General features: G+C 33.7%; 2 protein-coding genes across 3 annotated transcripts; one reads left to right on the forward strand and one right to left on the reverse strand.

Moving 5' to 3' along the window:
• Nucleotides 1-1,186: 1,186 nt before the first annotated feature.
• Nucleotides 1,187-7,607, reverse strand: LOC117111629 (UBX domain-containing protein 1-like). Its single transcript, XM_033254577.1, has 9 exons — nucleotides 7,471-7,607; nucleotides 6,841-6,894; nucleotides 5,995-6,083; nucleotides 5,266-5,320; nucleotides 4,724-4,760; nucleotides 4,007-4,101; nucleotides 3,803-3,806; nucleotides 3,413-3,593; nucleotides 1,187-1,660 (listed from the first exon to the last, which is right to left on the reverse strand). Exons 1-9 carry the CDS (start codon nucleotides 7,521-7,523, stop codon nucleotides 1,614-1,616), a joined length of 615 nt encoding a protein of 204 aa, XP_033110468.1. The 5' UTR covers nucleotides 7,524-7,607; the 3' UTR covers nucleotides 1,187-1,613.
• A 274-nt stretch (nucleotides 7,608-7,881) lies between these two features.
• Nucleotides 7,882-20,673, forward strand: LOC117111703 (ras-related protein Rab-15-like). Of its 2 annotated transcripts, XM_033254691.1 has the most exons (8): nucleotides 7,884-7,951; nucleotides 9,950-10,030; nucleotides 11,560-11,620; nucleotides 12,031-12,091; nucleotides 14,284-14,361; nucleotides 15,461-15,550; nucleotides 17,046-17,111; nucleotides 17,719-20,673. In XM_033254691.1, exons 1-8 carry the CDS (start codon nucleotides 7,909-7,911, stop codon nucleotides 17,860-17,862), a joined length of 624 nt encoding a protein of 207 aa, XP_033110582.1. In that variant the 5' UTR covers nucleotides 7,884-7,908; the 3' UTR covers nucleotides 17,863-20,673. The 2 variants fall into 2 exon arrangements, with proteins under 2 accessions (XP_033110583.1, XP_033110582.1); XM_033254692.1 differs by lacking the exon at nucleotides 9,950-10,030 and having other exon boundaries at nucleotides 7,882-8,032.
• The last annotated feature ends 6 nt before the right edge of the window (nucleotides 20,674-20,679 follow it).

Here is a 20,679-nt window from a genome sequence, read left to right on the forward strand (position 1 = left end):
CGGCAACTTTCTCCCGTCCTGAAAATTGGCCATTCCAATTCCTCCACTCTTCCCAGTCAGGAACATCAGACCTGATACCGTTGACTCTGGCGGCACCACTGGGTATACAGTAATATTATTGAGAATATTGTTGCTTTCATTTTAGGTGGGAGAAAGGCGCTTATTTAAACAACCATTAAATTTAACATTTGGTATAATTTAGCGTAATTTCCCATCAGCCCTTGGCATAATTTGATTTGGATCACTGGTCACAAAGAAAGGTATAGGCCTGCATTCAATTAAGAATTGCGGATGCATAAATAACGCTAAATGTTTTAATATTAAAGAAGATAGAGAGTAGTTAATGGGATCTACCAGTATTTTAATGATGGAACCGGTAGTTCGAATGGAGGAATTATTGTCTTGCATAAACAGCTTGTTTACCACCTCCCCATGCTACAATGTAGCTTGCAACAATAGAAATCCTGATCATTTTACTTGTAAATACTTGCATAATTCTGAAAATGTATTTTTAAAATGTTTATAAATTTATTTATTTTTTAAATCCAGACCCCCATAACCCCAATCCGCCCCTTTTTCATCCACACCCCAACAAAACTCTCTAACAAGGCTTGATGAAAAACACTTCTTATGTCTACTAAATTCATCAGAACAATAGGGATGCCATAATCAGTACGTGGATGTTTCAGCTTTATAAAGGTATAACCAATTTCCCCCCCCCCCCACCCCGGGTATCACCAATTAACTTCCTGAGTTATTGACTTAAAAATAGAAGGTTTCTGTTCCCCAAACTATTTCCAGCAAACTGTAGAAAATTTCATCTCAATGGGGACTGTGTTTTTGCTAAGGAGTTTCTTTGACTGCTGCTGTGATTTTTCTTCAATTTCTTCAGTACTTTTAAAGCCCTTTTGCTCAGAACTTTAAAGGCCAGTTTATAGAGAATAATTTTAATTCAAAATAGCTTAACTTTACACATAATTGTCCGATTAAGGTCATTGAGCCCTCATTATAAAGTTAATGATGTGCTCTATTCATTTATATAAAAATAAACATTTTGATAGAGTACAAGTTTTACAGCCCTTTTGTGATCTTGGGTCACATATATGGTCATGATGTGATGTCATCATGACCATATTTCGAAATGCCAAATATTTTTGTCAAACAAAATTTGATAGGCACTAGAAGAAAATGTTTTACTGCTTTTATTCATTTCAACCCCATTGTAACCCCATTTCATTAAAAAAAAAAAAATCTATTTTTGAGACATGTAATTATAATAACAAATTTATAGCTCTATAATGTATTGGCAAATGTATAAATGAATGAATGGATGGATGGATGGATGGATGAATGAGTGAATGAATGAATGAGTGAATGAATGAATGAATGAATGAATGAATGAATGAATGAATGAATGAATGAATGAATGAATGAATGAATGAATGAATGAATGAATGAACTACTTTTCAGCTTGTAGGTAATATTGTTACACCACGTGGTAAATTTAATAGGGAGTTTTTAGCTTGTTAACATCATCCATCAAAAAGTCCATATTACCGTATTGGGTTTGTTATTAATTTAATGGTGATATATTCGAAAGTTGTTTGATGACATCATAACTGTGGCTTGGTTAACGTTAGGACAGCGCTTGGAACAAGACCTGAATAGAAAAACAGACACAAAATATAGTTTAATGTGTGCAGATAAATCTTGGTTTGAATAACAAAATAAATACTATATTTATTCGAATAAAACACCCCACTTTGAATAAATGCCCCTCGAATAAACGCCCCCCTCTAGAGCTTCATTTGGAATAAATGCCCTGAGGTGTTTATTTTTACCCTTGAATAAACGCCCCCCCCCCCCCCCCACCCCCGTCTGGCAAATTCTAAAAAAGAACCAACAAATCTAATGGAAGCAACCTCATTTCTCAACACATTCTATTAATTATTAACTCCAGTAGATTTACATATTTTCTAACCTGGTGGGAAACAATAAGTCTTTATAATCACACAATAACACATTTTGACGGTGATTATGTGTTGTAGTTTCATATTTACAGTGAAATTAATTTAATACAGTGTTTAATTGAGTATATATGTATCTATTTTACACCAAAAATATAAACGCCTCCCTTGAATAAACGCCCCTCAAAAACCATTTTCAACTATAAATTAAGAAAATTTCTTTTGAGTAGTTGTTTGAATGTGTTGATGTTAGTTGTAAAATTTTGGTTAGTATGTCATTCGAAAGGGCAACTGAGGCAATGAAAAATGACAGACTTCCATAAAACCATAGAGGTATTATTATACCTCCATGATAAAACTGAGTTGAAGGGTGGAGAGAGTGTGTTAAAAGAGACCCCAAGAAGCATTTCAAGGACCTTTTAGGGGCATATAGATGGATGAGTTCTGTAATGAATTATGGGGCAGTGTTGTGCAAAGCTTTTTAAGTGAACAAAAGTATCTTAAATTTGATTCTTTGTCACGAATTGGGACTTGGTGGACCAGATGGGCGGCGGAGTTCTGCACACGCTGAACCTCATGTCCTTTGCTTGTAAGCCAAGCAGAAGAGAATTACAACAGTCCAGCCTCGGAGAAACAAATGCATGGACTAGAATCTCGACTGACTTTAAATCCAGATATTTCCAATGTGTCAAATTGATTGAACCCCAGCTTTACAGATGTTCTGTATCTGATTAGACATTACAAGTGCAGAATCCACTACAACCCTAAGATTTCTACATGTTGGTGAGGGTGTAATGAGTCACCGATCTCAATTGAAGGGGTTCAGTTGACATGTTTAAAGCATGCAAGTATTTGGAAACGTACCAAGTATTCGGTACGATAACACATCAGGTAGAGCAAAACATCACTCCCATGAAAATGTTCTTAAAACTGAGCAAGGTATTACGACAAAACTCTTTGCCTGGATTGAAACAGTACCTTGGGAATACTAAGTAAGCATCTTGAAACACTGCAACCACAATGCTACTGTACCTACCTAGTTAACTTAAAGGTTAGCATCTTGAAACACTGCAACCACAATGCTACTGTACCTACCTAGTTAACTTAAAGGTTAGCATCTTGAAACACTGCAACCACAATGCTACTGTGCCTACCTAGTTAACTTAAAGGTTTACATCTTGAAACACTGCAACCACAATGCTGCTGTACCTACCTAGTTGACTTAAAGGTTAGCATCTTGAAACACTGCAACCACAATGCTACTATACCTACCTAGTTAACTTAAAGGTTAGCATCTTGAAACACTGCAACCACAATGCTACTGTACCTACCTAGTTGACTTAAAGGTTAGCATCTTGAAACACTGCAACCACAATGCTACTGTACCTACCTAGTTGACTTAAAGGTATCTTGAAACACTGCAACCACAATGCTACTGTACCTACCTAGTTGACTTAAAGGTTTGGCCATGTCCTCATCAGTGAAAACTTTCCTTGGAAACGGAGTCATTAAGGAGAATGGTGAACTACCATCCTTCCTATTCACGTCAATGTAAAGTCGAACAGCAGCTAACGGCTCTTTGGCCTCAAATGAATTTGTTAATGTGCTCCCATCAGTAAGACGGATCTACAAAGTATAAGAAAAAAAAAATCATATAGCATGTCTAGCTCCCTCTATTGGCCAGAAAAAAATAATTTAGTTTATTAGAATGAGTGAGAACATTCTCTTATACACATCTAGATGTGTATAAGAGACAGGGACCAGATGGGCGGCGTTTTTCGTTTAGTAAACACGACGGAGATATCCCTCTAGCGGCCGCCCTACTTTCTCGATACAGTACTGTAGTTCAAAATTACGAACAAACGAGCCACTTCCGTATCATTTGTTTAGCAGACGACGTCGTGAGCCAAAGCAAAGTGTTTGCTTACGTACGTACAACACAACTCAACTCCTGTCTCTTATACACATCTAGATGTGTATAAGAGACAGATCCAGAGGTGCATACAACAAGTGATTAATTTAAATTCCTATCAACTTACTTGGCTAATTGCTCTTTCTTCTCTTCTTCTGTAAGTGGTTTTATTTCTTCTGTAGACTCAGAAAATCCAGAATGACCAGTTCGAGCAGCATGCATCTGAAATTTAAAAGTAAAGTAACTTAAGTTGAGTAAGTTTGAAAGTTGGGATGGAGACTTTTGGCAGCACAGAACATCACCGGTCCTCAACACCTACAAGACATTGTTATAGAGCTCAATATTTTGAAAGAGACATAAAGTTGTTGATTCTGTGTACAACACTATTTGGAATAGATCATGGCTGTATTCTGGAACCACTAGCTGATTCAACACTACGGGAGTTGCTGTACAGTGACTGCTTTCCTGAGCCAAAAAAAATCTAGGAGTACCTTAACTAGGACCAATGAGTTATATCACTTTAGATTAGGCTACATTAAAGAATTTGATGATGATGATGATGATGATGATGATGATGATGATGATGATGATGATGATGGTGATGATGATGATGATGATGATGATGATGATGATGATGATGATGATAGTGGTTATTGTGGTGATATGATGATATTGGTGATGGTGGTGGTGGTGATCATGATGATGATGAACCAGATAACGATGTGCCTGCAGGTTTGAGATTTTCCAGCTTACAATGAATGAAGGGATTGTGATGACAGTTGAATTAGCACTGTTATTTCCAAGTCATCCATCAATACTATTATTGAATGAAAATCAAAATTACCATAATATCAGATTCCGTTTTCAGCTTCTTACCACATCTAAAATACACAATACAATACTTCTTTAATCTATTATACCTTTATTATCATCATTGTAATTATCATTAATATCATCCTCATCATCATTATCATCGTCATCATTATCATCATCATCATCATCATCAACATCATCATTCCTTGATGTATAAATATACTGTGTTTATAATAATAATAATGTTTATTACAAACAACGACACCATTACTCAATGATAGAAAATATCATTTTATTCAATAATTTACCAATAATGCATATCTGAACGCCCTTCTAAAATAAGCTAGCACCCCTAGTTTCCCCCCATTTAAAATGTCCAAATGCAAAAAAATAAACCTTAAGTAGTTAAAAATCGCCTCATATCACTCTATTTTGTGACTTAGCTCCCCTCACTTAATCATCGAGCCCACAACACCCAGCTTTGCAAACCCCCCTCCCACCCTGTTTCAAGACTTCCAGAAATGCACTGCATTAAGTGTAAAAAAAATGAAACAATTCTTGAAATATACTTACTCATCACATTTGATGGATTTGGCTTCATCTGCTGGTTCATCAGCATTCTTATCACCTCGGACAAAAGATACAGGTTATTTACACAACCACAAATCAGAAAGGGATAGAACCACCTTATACAAACATTTATACATTAATAAAAATAACAATAATAATAATAATAATAAAGATGATTATGATTATATTGTAATTAATAATATTAATAATGAATATGATAATTAATAAAAATAATCATACTATAATGATAATAAAACTAATTAAAAATAAGTCATATAATGTTGATAGTAATGAAGATAATGACGACAACAAAGGTAAAATTATTATTATTATTATTATTATATTATTATACAGTAATTATTACTCAAAGTTTACACTATATTACACGCAAATTCAAATTTTTTCGAATCAGAAAGCCTTCCAAAACGATAAAAAAAATTCAAATTAGTGTGTAAGAATAGGGACGCTGGTGTTCAGCGCATCGGAAACGCTGTCCGAATTTCGGTTTGGATTCATTGTGAATGCAGCTAAATGTTTAAAGCCCTGTTCAGACCATCAAATTTTATTTGACATACTTATTTGACATGTCTAAATATGGGCATGATGACATCACATCATGACCATATGTAGGCACATTATGACTATATATGGGCATACAACAGTTTTTTGTAAAAAAAATTTGATTAATCTGGACAGAGCTGTAATGTAGTTTGTTAAGCATAAACTTCTTACCTTCTGCCTCAGGTTTATCACCCAATCTCTGACCAGGTGCCTCCTCAATAGGATCATCTATACCTGGATCATCTGCATGGGCAAATAACCTGTCAACAACACACATACAACGTTTATACATCAACATCAAATATTAATGATCATATTGTTATATAGCATAATACATTTTGAATTTTAAAGCGGAATCTACAAGCTACACCAACCAAAATTCCAAGCTAGGCTCCTGAGAATTAGAATCTAATTTGAAGAAACTGAATTTCAACACTCTTTTTGCATGTGAAGTTGAACAGCACTAGTTAGGTAACTGACAGTTAAACAAATGAAGCTGATAACAGTGATTGTAATTCCTATTCTGATGATAATAACATGGTATTATCGACATTAAGATTGATATGAAGAGAAGATCTATTTTTATTTCTAATAACAATTTTCTAAGATAACAATCGTATATTATCAGAATAGTTGTCATCATCTCCAATCTTCTTTATTATATGTTCAATTTGCAATATCTCTCTCGCAATAATCTACATTTTTATGGGTAACCCTATTTGTATTTTACTTGCAGTACATGTTCTTTTCATTTTGCTTGTTGTTATATAACACTTTTTACTTTTATCTTTTGCACATTTAACCATTTAAGTTTATGGATACAAATTTAGAATGTACATTGTTGTATTGTTGACAATAAATATTCCTTGATTCTCTGATGAGTTAAACAGAATTTGTATGGTGATTGCATTATGAAAATTTTGTAAGAATGCTTCACTAAGTCTTTGGCGGTGTGGAAAGACTTCGTATTATTAAAATTATTCTATTTGAAATTATGGTACAGGATCTTCATCTTACCAGTCCATTGCCACTTGAGCACCCTTATACTTGGTTGCAGCAAGAGCTCTTCGACTATGAAAAAAATGTATATATTTTTCATGAAGATATTATATATTCAATGAATAATATTATTTATACATCCTAGCTATAAAGAATACTAGGCTAGCCGCTAATCCATGACCTAACCTATATCTGTATATATCTGTATCTGTATGGCTTACTGCACAGAACCTCATATCTGAGTATAGGCCTTGTGCAGGCACAGTTTTTTCAAGACATTATTGACTTGTGGACCGTCCATAATTTCTCCAAGTTTAATTTAGATTTATGTCATGATTTTAAATTTATTAAATTAATTATTATTGTTATTATTACTAATTATTATTATTATTATTTTGTTTGGTTTTTATCAAAATCAGTGCACTGTTAAGTGATTTACTTACAATTACATACATACAGGACTAGGCTCGGCCCTGCTCTGCTCCCTTGTCTGCCTAGTCAAAAAGGAGGCCTAGGCCTAGTATAGGCCCTAGTAGTCCTAGCCTAGCTAGGTAGGCCTAGGCTAGGCAGGCCTCGGGGCCTGGGGCCTAATTTGACTCCCGAGAATCCTAAATATTTTACAGCCCAAACAAGTACTTTAACACTTACGCCCTATTCTCTGAAAATCCCATCTCTATAAGTACTTCTACATCAGTAGGCATTTTGGTGACTTATTTAGCCGTTTTTCGTTTAGTAAACACGACGGAGATATCCCTCTAGCGGCCGCCCTACTTTCTCGATACAGTACTGTAGTTCAAAATTACGAACAAACGAGCCACTTCCGTATCATTTGTTTAGCAGACGACGTCGTGAGCCAAAGCAAAGTGTTTGCTTACGTACGTACAACACAACTCAACTCAGTTAAGTTTACAGCTCAGCGGTTTTGTTCCGATATGCGGTGATATAAAACCATTCTTTTGTGTGTTTTTATGCAACCCAATGTGGCCCTTTATTCTTAGTAGAATTCATAAAATTTCTAATTTAAATTAACTGAGGCAGGCATCTCTCAATCGAACTTCGTCAGCAGAACTTGGAGTGGACATCGAAATGGCGAAACAATACGATGTATTGATCCGTCTACTGATGATAGGCGATTCTGGTGTCGGGAAAACATGTATGTTGTGTCGCTTTACCGAAGAAACGGTAGTAAATCCACACATTTCAACAATAGGTGAGTCAATTTAAGTTAACATTGAAGTACAAACATTCAGTTGAATTGCAGTAGTAATATTTGGTATTGTTGAAAAATAGAGATGTTACGATAAGCATTCAACAGGTGATAATGATATGGATAGGCGATATCGGCCTTATGCCTAGTGTAGTAGATAGCTAGACTCCATCCAGTACACTCTATTTAGTACGGGATAGCTTAGTTTTTCCACTTTCCGAAATTGTCATGATATCTATTTTAAATGATGATAGTATTAGTAGTCGCATGTGTATTAACCGTTCGAAGAAGATAATGTCTATACAAAGTGGCTATGCTTATCAAGCAGATATTTATGTTAAATTCGCTAATATTATTAAAAATAAAATTTCATTCAATAATTATTCAACATGCTTCGTTTTTTTTATTTCTTCTTCATCTTTTCTTTTTCTCTTTGATGAAATGTTAGATGTTCTTCTACCAACATTTAAAAAAAGTATAGGCCTCATTACAATTTGCTGACATAATGTTCCATGATAAAACATTTTTTTAGAGTTATACTCTTGTTTTATAAATTCATGTTCACCTGTTTGAATTATGACAATAAAGTTTATTTTATCTTATCTTATTTATTGTATAGCTCATACAGCACATAATTTCAGTAGATTACAAATACTTTTAATTGATTTGAACTAAAGAATGTAAAATAATTATATTTGATTTTTGTTTAGCCAAATAAAGGAGCCAATTAATATCCTTTAAATTTGCAATTTAATAATCTTGTAATAATAGGCCTATCTGTAAAGCAGAAAAAATAATTAATATGTCTTTTAAATTGGAAATTGATTGATTCAATTATTTTGTATATGAGCCATTCAGTTAAATTTTCAATTATAATCAATAATTACATTGAGTATTAATATAAAAATAATAGGCCTAGTACTAGTTGGATTCAGCTCAAACTGGTGACATATTGTAACACAATTTCTGATACTATGATATGTAACTTTACTCCCGTGTTCAATGGAGTGTACCCTCATTTTTAATACCAAGAGTGTTGTTCAAGTGCTCCATAAATGTTGAGAGCTTTTCAATTAGTATCTTGTTTCTGCATGGTAGTAGCTGTATTTTTCTTCAATAAACAATGCAAACTTTTAATTATTAGACACATTAAAAAACAGTTTTTTCACTGACAGTTTGACACTTGAAACATGCTCACAACAATATAATGAACATTTACCAAAGTGTTGATGAGAACAGGGCCAGGGGCACGTACTTGTCTCACAAATGCACGCATTTAATGGTATGTTTATGCGCTGCCATAGGACCTTAGCAACAATATTCAAGAGGCGGGCTTAGCAGAATGGAATCACTAATCGACAATTGGTCGATGTATCCCGGACTACTGTATACTTGCAGCAAGTGTGTGTGCTTAGCCTCAAGATTTAATAAATTGGTCATAGATCACAGGTGGGCAAAGTGTGGCCCGCGAGCACCATTCGGCCCGCCAGCAATTTTTTTGCGGCAAGCAAAAATGAATTAAAAACCCTACGTGTGCGGCCCGCCAAGCAACATTGGCTAGAAAACACCTTTTTGTTATGGCCTGACACCGATCATATATAAAAAGTAAAATTAAAAGAGAATAAATTGGTGTAAAAGCAATTCTTGGAGGTTTTTGGAAGAACACTGGAAACAACAAAGTTTGGGTGTGGCCCTCGGTGTTAAATCAAAAATTCACTTTGGCCCTCCGACTGATTTTTATGCCCACCCCTGTCATAGTTACATGTTTATAACATTATAAATACATTACTCAAATTATTATTATTACTTTATTATCAATATCTACGAAAAAGAATGAATTTTGAGGTTTTTGACTAATAAATAATTTATACTTAGGTTCATTCATTACTGTCTCTTATACACATCTTCTACTGATGATAGGCGATTCTGGTGTCGGGAAAACATGTATGTTGTGTCGCTTTACCGAAGAAACGGTAGTAAATCCACACATTTCAACAATAGGTGAGTCAATTTAAGTTAACATTGAAGTACAACCATTTTGTCAATGAAAATGATATAACATTTAAGTAGCTAAAACCAGGTCATATAATCTAATGAGCTATTAATTATTAATACTACTGATCCACAGTATTTGGATTTCACTTATTGCAATCATTATAAAAATACTTCCATTTTCAAGAGAGCTCAGTTTTGTTTTCAGTGTTCTGTCTCAAATTAAAATTATCAAAGGTACAATTGTTTTTTTTTTTACATTATGAAAATCTTCGCTGAGAAGTTCTGTTTATACTTTACTAAAAAAGAAAATAAAACGCCAGGACTTAATACCCATATACATTGGTAGCATGCAGAGCACCTACATCACAAGCAATATGGTCTAAAGAAAGTGGTTTTGTTGAAATACCATTGTGGATCAGAGTCGTAGTTTAATCAAACCGATAGTATGGCTTAATTATACAGAGTTAGTCAACATCGTGCAATGCAATGCATTGTCAATATTGAATGAAATCAACGCTCATTGTTTACCTTAGCAGAGAGATTTGTTATTCAGGTTTAATGCTTGTTCATTGGCATTCGTTTCTTTCCATCGATAGGAGATACTGTAAAAAAAAATTGTGAATATTATATTGTACTATTTTTAGAACCATTTTCAATACAATGTTTTCAGTACTCTACATTTATTCAGGTTTTAAATTCCTATTCATTTTGGACTAATAATAAATATTTGTATTTTCTCTTTCTATTTTATTTTGATTGAAAATATATATATTCCATATTACATTTTGATTATAATAATGCATGTTTATTTCATATTCATTTATAAGTATTCCCTATTAATATTTATTAGTGTGTATATATATTATTTATAAGTAAACTTTTTTATCTGGCTTCAGCTGGTTTTTATCTTCTACTTACATAAACTTGTAAAACTCATTGACAAAATGCACACAGAAGAGTTAATAGGAAGTACTTGGCACTCCTCTGCTGAACTGTAAAGTACTCAAATGTCAAACCTATCTGATTGGACAATTCATAGAGCCATAATAATATTCATAAGTTTATGAAATATTGTATTACGGTATAATAATAAAAATAATAAAATTAAATCATGTGTAGAAATGTACATCTACAGTATGTAAAGTTAGAGGTAAAGGTAGGCAAATAAATCATAACTCGTCGCAGCATCATTGTGCTGAATTGCATATGGGCGAGGCCCATTACTACTGTACCAGCCGTAAAGAGGGGCTTATTCCACAACGACAGGGGCCGAATTGAACCATAGCATCGGGATAAGCCCCTACTTTTACAAAAAATGCATTAATTTCTCTTAAATGCACATAATATATGCTCTATCTTTTAAAATTCAGCAAGCAAAAAATAATTATAATTTTTATACTTATTTTTCTGAAAAAGTGCTGATAAATACATGGACGTCAAGTGTGCTACCAATCCTGTAATTTTTTCTTCCCTTTTTCATGTTGCTTGTTTTATTTTTACAAGCTAGACTGTTGTCTGTTTTCATTATGTTATAGGTATCGATTTCAAAATGAAAACGTTAACAGTAGATGGCACAAGGATACGTGTTCAAATATGGTAAGCATTTATATTAACTTGTTGACTATTATTTTATTACATGATCAATTGATTCCTGGAATAATTGATAGGTGATTTTTTGATTGATTTGGTTCTCCTTATATAATAATATTGTTTTAAGGAATTTAATTTTATCATAATTTTGTAAATTTAACATGAATAGAATTAATTTTTACTATACTAATTGTCTTTCTTGTGATTTTTGTAAATTTAATCTTTGTAAGTTATTTTTATATATAATGCCTTTGCATACTGTATGATTGTTAATTGATGTTCTTTGTTTTGTGAATGTTTTTGTTTTTCGATTCAGCTTATCTTTTCATTAGTTTTACGCAGTTTGGTGAAATGTCAACTGCAATGTACAAACTTTCATAATAATATAGCTAGCATATATTTGTTGTGTTTATCAGGGACACTGCGGGTCAAGAGAGATATGAAACGATAACCACACAATACTATAGGAGAGCACAGGTATGCAGTATATATTGATAATAAGAAATTAACATGTTTAATAACATAACATGTGACATAACATAATGAGGCATGGTTACAGGAGTTGGTACAGTGCTTAAAAAACAGCAGGGGAAGGGGGAGAATGGGACAGACGACTATTTTATTTTGACCACTATATTATTTCTAATAATGTACAGTATGAACCATTTGGTTGATTGATTAAATCTGTATAACTTTAATCAAGGGGAACGTATAGCCTTGACCAACTACTGTATGATGACATTTTAAATTTGTTTTTTTACTGATGGGACTGATAAGTATCAAGCTACTATTCTTCCAAATTGCCTTGCTTTGCTCTAACTAACAATAAGGCTTAGAGTGTAGTTATTTTTTATGTGCTCTATTCACTCGTAAAGGTTTACAGAGTGAAGTTATTTTTTATTTGTGATGATAAATCCTACAGTAGGTTTTGAAAGGATTTGCACAAAGCACCCTCATATTGGAAGGCAATAACCCTAACCACCAATCCACTGTACAACACTTCATACTTTCTGTGGCTTTATGTAGATTTAGGATCATGGCAGCACTTGAACCCATCACCCTGGGATTGGAAGGCAATAACCTTAACCACCAAGTCATTGTACAGCTTCAGTGCTGCACAGCCAATAATTCATACACAGCTTCATATAGATTCAGGATCATTGAAGAATTTGAACCGGAGTTGGTGCCAGTGGGGGCTGCATACCAGGGCCCCCTGTCGGGGAGAGCTCTAAAGTTGATTAAAAATAAGCATTTAAAACCCCTAAATTGTCATATTTTTGGGGGGCTTCTCCCCTGGAACACTTTCAAAAGATTTTTAGCGACACCCGACCATGCCCACTTTTCTCTCGTCGGGGTGTCAGTGTCCCCATCGGGCATATCCTGGTGCCACCCCAGATTTGAAACCATCACCCTGGGATTGGAAGGCAATAATCTTAACCATTTAGCTACAGCCTTACTAATTGCATAGCCAATACTAATTAGCTTCATGTAGATTCAGAACCACATTAATTAAAACCTTCAGAATATATCTAAAGGTTAATTGCTGTAAGTAATAGATAACACTAAAAACCTTTCCACGTTATCTTCTAATAAATGCCTCTCAGTATACACTATAATTGAGTTCCATCAAATAAATAACTTTAAGTATAGATTCAGATTGGTGGGTGTCAATTGGCAGACCCAAGAAGCAGTCCTCTTGCCCTTATTCCCACAATTTGTTAAAATGCTTAGATATATGTAAGATGAAAACTATTCTATAGTATTAACCCTAAGTATTGATAATGTTTTGAATTTTAAAAAAAAAGAAAATTTTGTGAATTCTTAAAAAGGATGGAAACAACCAGTTATTTAAGATTGTTAAATACTACCTGTAAATCTGATTAAAATTATTGATCGTTTTTGGCAAATTTTATTAGAAATTGAGGATGAAACACTCTTATACAATTTTAATGTGTACGTTTATGGATATGCTGAGTACCCAGTTAACACATGACCATGCACTCAGTATGTCCACAGGATCCATCTGTTGGTTTCACTGCAAAGTAAACAGGAAACGTTACAAAGGGGTTGACATATTGCAATAGGCACCAGCTCAAGGGATATTCTGGGAATTACCAAAGCAAGGACTTGCCAAAGCTATAGTAATTCCTGGTTTCCATGCAATGAAATTCTTTTTGTTATGATGTTTTGAGTTGAAAAAAGAAAGCCCTTGACGGGCCCTTTAACTAATGTCGGACTGTATTTCTACACATGTGCTTAATGAGAATTCCTGATAAATACATTGTGTTTACTATATTAGGGTCAACTATATAGTACATAATATTGTTGATTTCTACTCCAGAGAGCTTAGGAAAAATACAATGTGTTATAGTATGTATGCAGTATTTTGATTAAGTAAATCACTTAATTAAGTACTGCAATAAATCATTTTTTCTATAGTAATTTTGGATTAAATAATATAAATAAATACAATTTAGTGATGTTATGTTATCAGTTATAATTTGTTATTGACTAATAATTGTACAATGTACATTGCATTGAGAGCTTGCCTACATATTTAAAGAGATAGTTTGTCATTGAATTTGTTTCATTATTGTTAATTATTGTTATTATTATTGTGGTATATCAATATCCTCATTATTACTGTCGTTATTATTAATTTCTTGCAGGGTATAATTTTAGTATATGATATAACCAGTGAGACATCTTTTCTAAACACAAGAAAATGGATGCATATGGTTGAAGAGGTTAGTCAGTCAACAGATAGTTATATCTATATATATATATATATCAGTATACATATAATCTATCTTTTGTTAAACTGTCTATATTAGATATATTTAATAATATATTTTCAAGCGATTTTACATTACTGAGGCAGATTGCTATAAAGCATTCTATAACACTTTTCCAGCTATTAATAATGATGTAGATAATGAACTATTATAATGTAGATCATTGCGTTTTCGCAGTCTATCATTTGCTGCCTATACTTGTTAGCCTGCTTATTCAAGGCTATAATTTGGTCTGTCGTCCACTTTCTTGAATGATGATGGCAAAGAAAACTAAATTTTCCTTTAATGTATTTAAATGCAGTATACAGTACATTTCTATTTGTGTTTTTATAATCTGTGAATTCTCAGACAGATGTAAGCACATAAACTTTAATACAAAATCAATCTGTTTCTATTATTTCCTTCTGTTCACCATATGTCCCTACCTACAATTAATATAAAATCTATTTAATTAAAGTGCCTTTCTTTCCATATGTACATGATTTTGCTTGAATAACAAAGTTTCCATGGCAATATCTTGTTGGTACTAGTAGTAGTAGTAGTAGAGAAAGTGCTTTAAACTTATGTCAGTCATCTCCTCTGGTTGTATATTCATTAAAATTCTGTCTTTGATGATTATTAAATTGTGAACAAAAATGTTTTAATTGAATTGTTGACTTTTTAAGCCTGGTTTCCATAAAAATCGCTACACGCTGTCGCTGACTGTTTTGGCGACGCTCATCGGTCAGTTGAATCGGGTAGTGTTCCCAGGTGCGTCGGAGACAGCTACGCAGTGCAAGGATTACGGTAAAAACGCTGTAGCGAATGTGTAGCGATTCAATGGAAACCAGGCTTAACCAACTATTAGTGAATAGTGTGTATAAAGTGTGTATAATTTTTTTCTTTATTAATTTTTTGCATCTACATGTAAAATATTTGTATTATACAGATACAGCCACACAATGTATGTTGTGCTATAGTTAGATTTAAAATTTAAAGTATAAATGAAGGTACAAATATACAGAGGATAATGTACATTAACTACTCTATATTGTTTTCTTTTTAATTTTAGCATGCATCACCTGATGTTTTAATGGTCCTTGTTGGAAACAAGAATGATGCAGATGCCTTACGGACAGTTTCTAGAGCGGAAGGAGAAAGAGTAAGACAATCATAGAATATTTGAGAACTCACTATCAAAACTCTAAAACACATTCTATCTAGTGGACCGGTGGAGAAAAGAATCCTGTAATCTTACCCGATGGTGTTTCCGTAAATTTATCCCTACTCAGTGGGGTTTGGGAAAATCCCACCTACTACAGACTATAATTTTTTAGGTATAATGCACATACATTTACTCCCTCTGTCATTTTATATTTATCAATGTGTTTGTCAACAATATTACCACATTGAAAGCTGTAGAGAGAGATAAAAAAAAGGGGATCAAGCCAATTATTACTCATTCAAATGTCATGTCCAGCAATAACAAAATATTGTGCTATTTTTGTTTCGCAATGTACAAAGAATGTATATCTTAATATAAAATTTATATTCTGTTGTTATTTTATATCTTTCCAAGGACACTGAATAATGAGCCTTTTATATATTTGTCAACTCAAAAAAATATAATATAGTCTGTTTAACATATTTTCCTCATCATAGAATGAAGATTGAACTTTTTTTTGTCTCATACATTATTTTAAAAGGATATTAGACATTTGTAGATAGCGAATAGATAAATGAATAAATATTGAAATAGTAAAATAGGCAGAGGGAAAAAGTCAAATACTTAAATATAGCATGGATAATGACTAGGGAAAATGCTGCTGATAAGGAGGATCATGATGATGAGGGGCAGCGGTGGTACCGGGCCCTGACGGGAGGTCCGAGGTCCTCAAGTGGGGGGGGGGGGGGGGGGGGTGGTGATGTCCCTGACAAAGAACAAGAGGTCGGTTTGGGCGTCACTCAAAATATCTTGAAAGTGGTCTATTATGGGGGCAAGCCCCGAAAAATATGACAAGTTAGTAGTTTCAAAGGCTTATTTAATCAAATTGAGTCTACTAATATGTAGAAATGCATTTTTTTCTCCCGGCGGGGCCAGCTATCCCCGACGGCGGACCCTGGCCCCCGTTGGTGCCACCCCTGATGAGGAGGAGGAGAATGATTCCATTGACATGCTAAGCAATTACCTTTGTGTGCTGTTCTGTCTAATTCGTTTCAATTCAGTTTCTTTTATTGCTGCATATGCATTCATGTCCCAATACCCACACAAAGATATGTGACATGCTTCAAATTTGGTCATGATGACATCACATAATGATCATATGTAGGCACATGATGACTATATTTGGGCACATGATGACTATATTTGGGCACATGATGACTATATTTGGGTATACAAAAGTTTTTGGTAAAAAAAATTTGATAGTGTGGATGGAGCTATATATACGGTAATTGTTGTGACATTTAAAATATTACCACTTGAAAAATGGAAATATATTATTATAACATCCTCTCCCACAGATTCAAACCGGTTGGCTCCCCTGTGGTCAAACCAATAGGGATCTATCATTGTTGAATTCTTGTCCTCTCCTTCCCATTTTGAATCTGTGACTAATTTTTGTAAAATTGATGCATTTTTCTTGTCATTAATACAGCTTGCCAAAGAGTGCAGGATGGAATTTTTTGAATCTAGTGCTCATGAGTCAGTCAATGTAAATGAGGTAAGGAAACATAAGGGAACACACCTAGTTTACAGTTCATTTTTCTTTATGGTTTCTAGCATTATGGCCTCACATTCAGATGTACATTAAGCTGCAGGGTAGAGGGAGAAAAAGGTGTTTTTTCAATGGTGTCACAAGTGCACTCCTTGCAAATAATAATTTATTTTTTTGAATATTAATGACAAACAATTCTTCTCCATAAGCCATGATTTATTCTATGGATTTTAATTTAATTATTGCTTTATTCTGTATAGCCTGATCTTACAGTACCAAGCACACAAAAAGAGAACATAAGACATTGGCGTAGGCTGAGAAGCACCCCCCCCCCACCCCCATGGCAGCATATTAGGGCTGTCTCTTATACACATCTAGATGTGTATAAGAGACAGCCTTACGGACAGTTGTTCCGCATTCTCAATTTTCACACCCCCTCCCAGGATGAAACCACCCGATGCCCCTGTTTTATAAAGATATATTTTAAAATAGAAATCGGATGCCAGAGCAACTGAATTCTTAAATTGAATGATCAGAAAGAATTAAACAACATAATTCTAAAAGTTGCTTTAATAAATTCATAGGTTATTTACTAATACTCTCATTGTTTCAGGTTTTTCAGGCATTAATTAGACAAGTTATAAAGCAACGAAGGAAATCGATCAACCGTCAGTTAGAAAACATTCGGCTATATGGCAGAGATGACAGTGTACCAGGCGAGAGTCCAGAATCCAAAGCCAGCTACTGTTGTACATGAGGCTATGCATGGCGCACAATTATGCATTGTTATATCACCATTAAAAAGCTAAAAACTGAATGGTCATGTGATACAAGCATGGTTACTTAACCATTTTTAAAAGCTAAAAAAATGGATAGTCCAGTGATATAAGCATGGTTTCTTCACTATTGGAAAAGGTAAAAAGTGGATGGCCCAGTATAAGCATGGTTACCTCACCATTGAAAAAGCTCACAAAAAGTGACTGGTCCTCTGATAAAAGGATGGTTATTTCACCATTTGAAAAGCTAAAATGTTGATTGTCCAGCAATATATTAGCGTGGTTGTTTCACTGCTTAAAAAGTGAGTGGTCCTTCACCATTGAAAAAGCTAAAAAGTGGTTGGCCCAATATATTGGTTGTTTCGCTGCTGAAAAAGCTAAAAAGTGAGTGGTCCTGTTATAAAGCATGGTTACTTCATTACAAAGGCTAAAAAGTGGACGGTTCAGCAATATAAGCAAGGTATAAGGTCATTAAAAAATATCAAGCCAAAAAGTGAATGTTCCTGTAATAATATATACATAGTAATACTCCAGTATGAACTGCCATGTTGTTACTGTGATATTAGGATGGCTACTTCATTGAATACCAATTTAATGTGGATGGCCCATTTATAGTAGCATGGATACTGACCATTGGATGTGCTAAGTCAAAATATAAAATGTAATATCTAAAGCTGCATAAAAATTCTATTTTTTTTTTTTACCATAAAATCACAAGCTAAAAAGTGATGTCCTTTGTTAATGGAAAGATGTGGTATGAGCATGGTTATTTCAACGTGAAAAAACAAGCTAAAAAGTGTGTGGTTGTGTGATACAAAGTTTCCTACTGCACAATGTATACATTAGTCTGCCGCATAATTTATGAGCCAAGCACCCGTGGGCCATATTGACAACTGTGAAATACTACTACAATTGCAATAGTTACTAAATAATGCATCATCGATTCATTGCTTTCTTTTGCTCAAGCAATTAAGTGGTTTTTTTTTTAAGAGCATTTCAAAAGAGAAAATTGTAAAGGTGACAGATCATTAAACATAATAATTGCTACTTTGAGCCGCCTTTAACTGGAAGTATTCAGTATCAGTTGTCAATACAGTCAATCACAGGGACTGAGCCCTCAGGACGTTCATTTTACTATTTAAAAAAAATGTATTGCGAATTACTACACGGATTGAAAGTACAATAATACATACTTCTGGTTGAAAGTGATGCACTATAAACCAAGTAATATTAGTGAGCTTTCGATTTGTGCGACGACGCGACGTTAGAACGGAATCACTTATGCGCGACTGTCCTATCTGGCGTCCTACGTTCTCTGCATACGTAGATTTGGCCAAATTGGGTTCCAGAATCTACTCGTCAAAGTGACCTTAACGTTCTCGAATGCGCAGATGACTTTTAGTGACGTCATTACGTTCTACGTCCTACTGTCATCGTGCAATCGAAAGCTCCCGAATAAGGCTTAAGGAGAACCATTAATAATTCATAAAGAAATATTGTTTAAAAATTTCCAGGTCAAATAATAAGTATTCAATATTTTAATTTCTTCCTCTTAGTTTTGTGTCTCAATGGAAATGTGTATAAACTTATTTGAGCTTTTTTTTAGAGAGCAACTTGATTTGATTGAATTTTTGAATTTTTCTGATTTTTTAAACAGGCAGTATATGTTGTTATTGATTAATAATTAACCCCATTTTCACCTATCTCCCACCACTGTATGGCCAAGTGTAATAGTCTAGTAATAATTATTCTATTACTCTATTTCTCATCCCTCATTAAGAGACTTGTGTATGGAGTACTAAGGATCTCAAATGATTAGGTCTGTTTTTTTTTAAGTATTTAATATTATATTCAAAGTTCATAATAGTTATAACTCTAGATTTATATAAATTATAATACTCAATAAACATCTACTTTAGTAAAGTAGTAATTTAATGTTTCTATGCCTTAATAATAATTTTGCTTAAAAGAAAAATAACGCTAAAAAAAGAACATTTCAAAATTTTTTCAAAAGTTCAAATGAGGTATACAGGATTCAACTGCTTATAATCTATAAAACAAAAGCTGTAAACTAGAATGTCAATGTTCGTATAATAATAATTTTCTCAAATTTTAATTATCATGTTACAGTAACAACTTATGGTATGTCTGCGAGTAGGTTGATAGATGTTATTTTCTTTCATAATAAAAATAATAATGTTGATATAAATAATGATAGTAGTGTTAAAACATCCTGTTTAATATCCCAGGCTTTCCATATATGGCTAAATCAAGGTCAAACTGTCTCTTCTTTTGTATTTTGATTAGCATAATGAATGTATACACACTGATGCAGTATTGTTCATTATTCATTAAAAAGGTAATATTTGACCCTTAATAAGTATGTCACGTTTTTTATGATGTTGCCACAATCCACCTGCACAAAGGTTAGAGAAGAGTAAAATATAAAAAAGCTTTCATGACCCCAAAATATTATTAAAAAAGTAGAAAATGCTTGAATCCTTAATTTTGACTTCTACGTATACCATTGCACAGTGGCAGGCACAGGTTTTTGTTTAAAGAAAAATCAGAGGAACACATGCATGTGCTGATTTTATGAATCAGGAATCAGTTTTAGTAACGGAGGGCAGAAGTTTCCCACCTTATATGAAACTATTCAATGGTGTAACCATGAGGGGAGGGGGATTGAGGGGTGGAGAGTGCTCATCCCCTTTTTGTTAAAAAAAAATTATAGTGAATTAATGGAAATAAATAGCAAGATAAGGCAGGGTAAATTAAGACAGCCAATTTTGGTGCAG

This window comes from Anneissia japonica, unplaced genomic scaffold, assembly GCF_011630105.1.
Source record: "Anneissia japonica isolate Jap-2015-1 unplaced genomic scaffold, ASM1163010v1 scaffold287923_len1623670_cov205, whole genome shotgun sequence".
Lineage (NCBI taxonomy): Eukaryota > Metazoa > Echinodermata > Crinoidea > Comatulida > Comatulidae > Anneissia > Anneissia japonica.

Bases quoted from the DNA above. Each gene is read 5' to 3' on its own strand.
- LOC117111629 (XM_033254577.1), bottom strand. From the start codon at position 7,523: ATGCCTACTGATGTAGAAGTACTTATAGAGATGGGATTTTCAGAGAAT. The intron at 6,895-7,470 runs GTAAGTGTTAAA...TTTTTTTCATAG, and splicing joins GGATTTTCAGAGAATAGGGC to TCGAAGAGCTCTTGCTGCAA. The intron at 4,761-5,265 runs GTAAGTATATTT...TGTGTATTTTAG, and splicing joins AAATCCATCAAATGTGATGA to ATGTGGTAAGAAGCTGAAAA.
- LOC117111703 (XM_033254692.1), top strand. From the start codon at position 7,909: ATGGCGAAACAATACGATGTATTGATCCGTCTACTGATGATAGGCGAT. The intron at 14,362-15,460 runs GTTAGTCAGTCA...TTTTAATTTTAG, and splicing joins GGATGCATATGGTTGAAGAG to CATGCATCACCTGATGTTTT. The intron at 15,551-17,045 runs GTAAGACAATCA...TCATTAATACAG, and splicing joins CTAGAGCGGAAGGAGAAAGA to CTTGCCAAAGAGTGCAGGAT.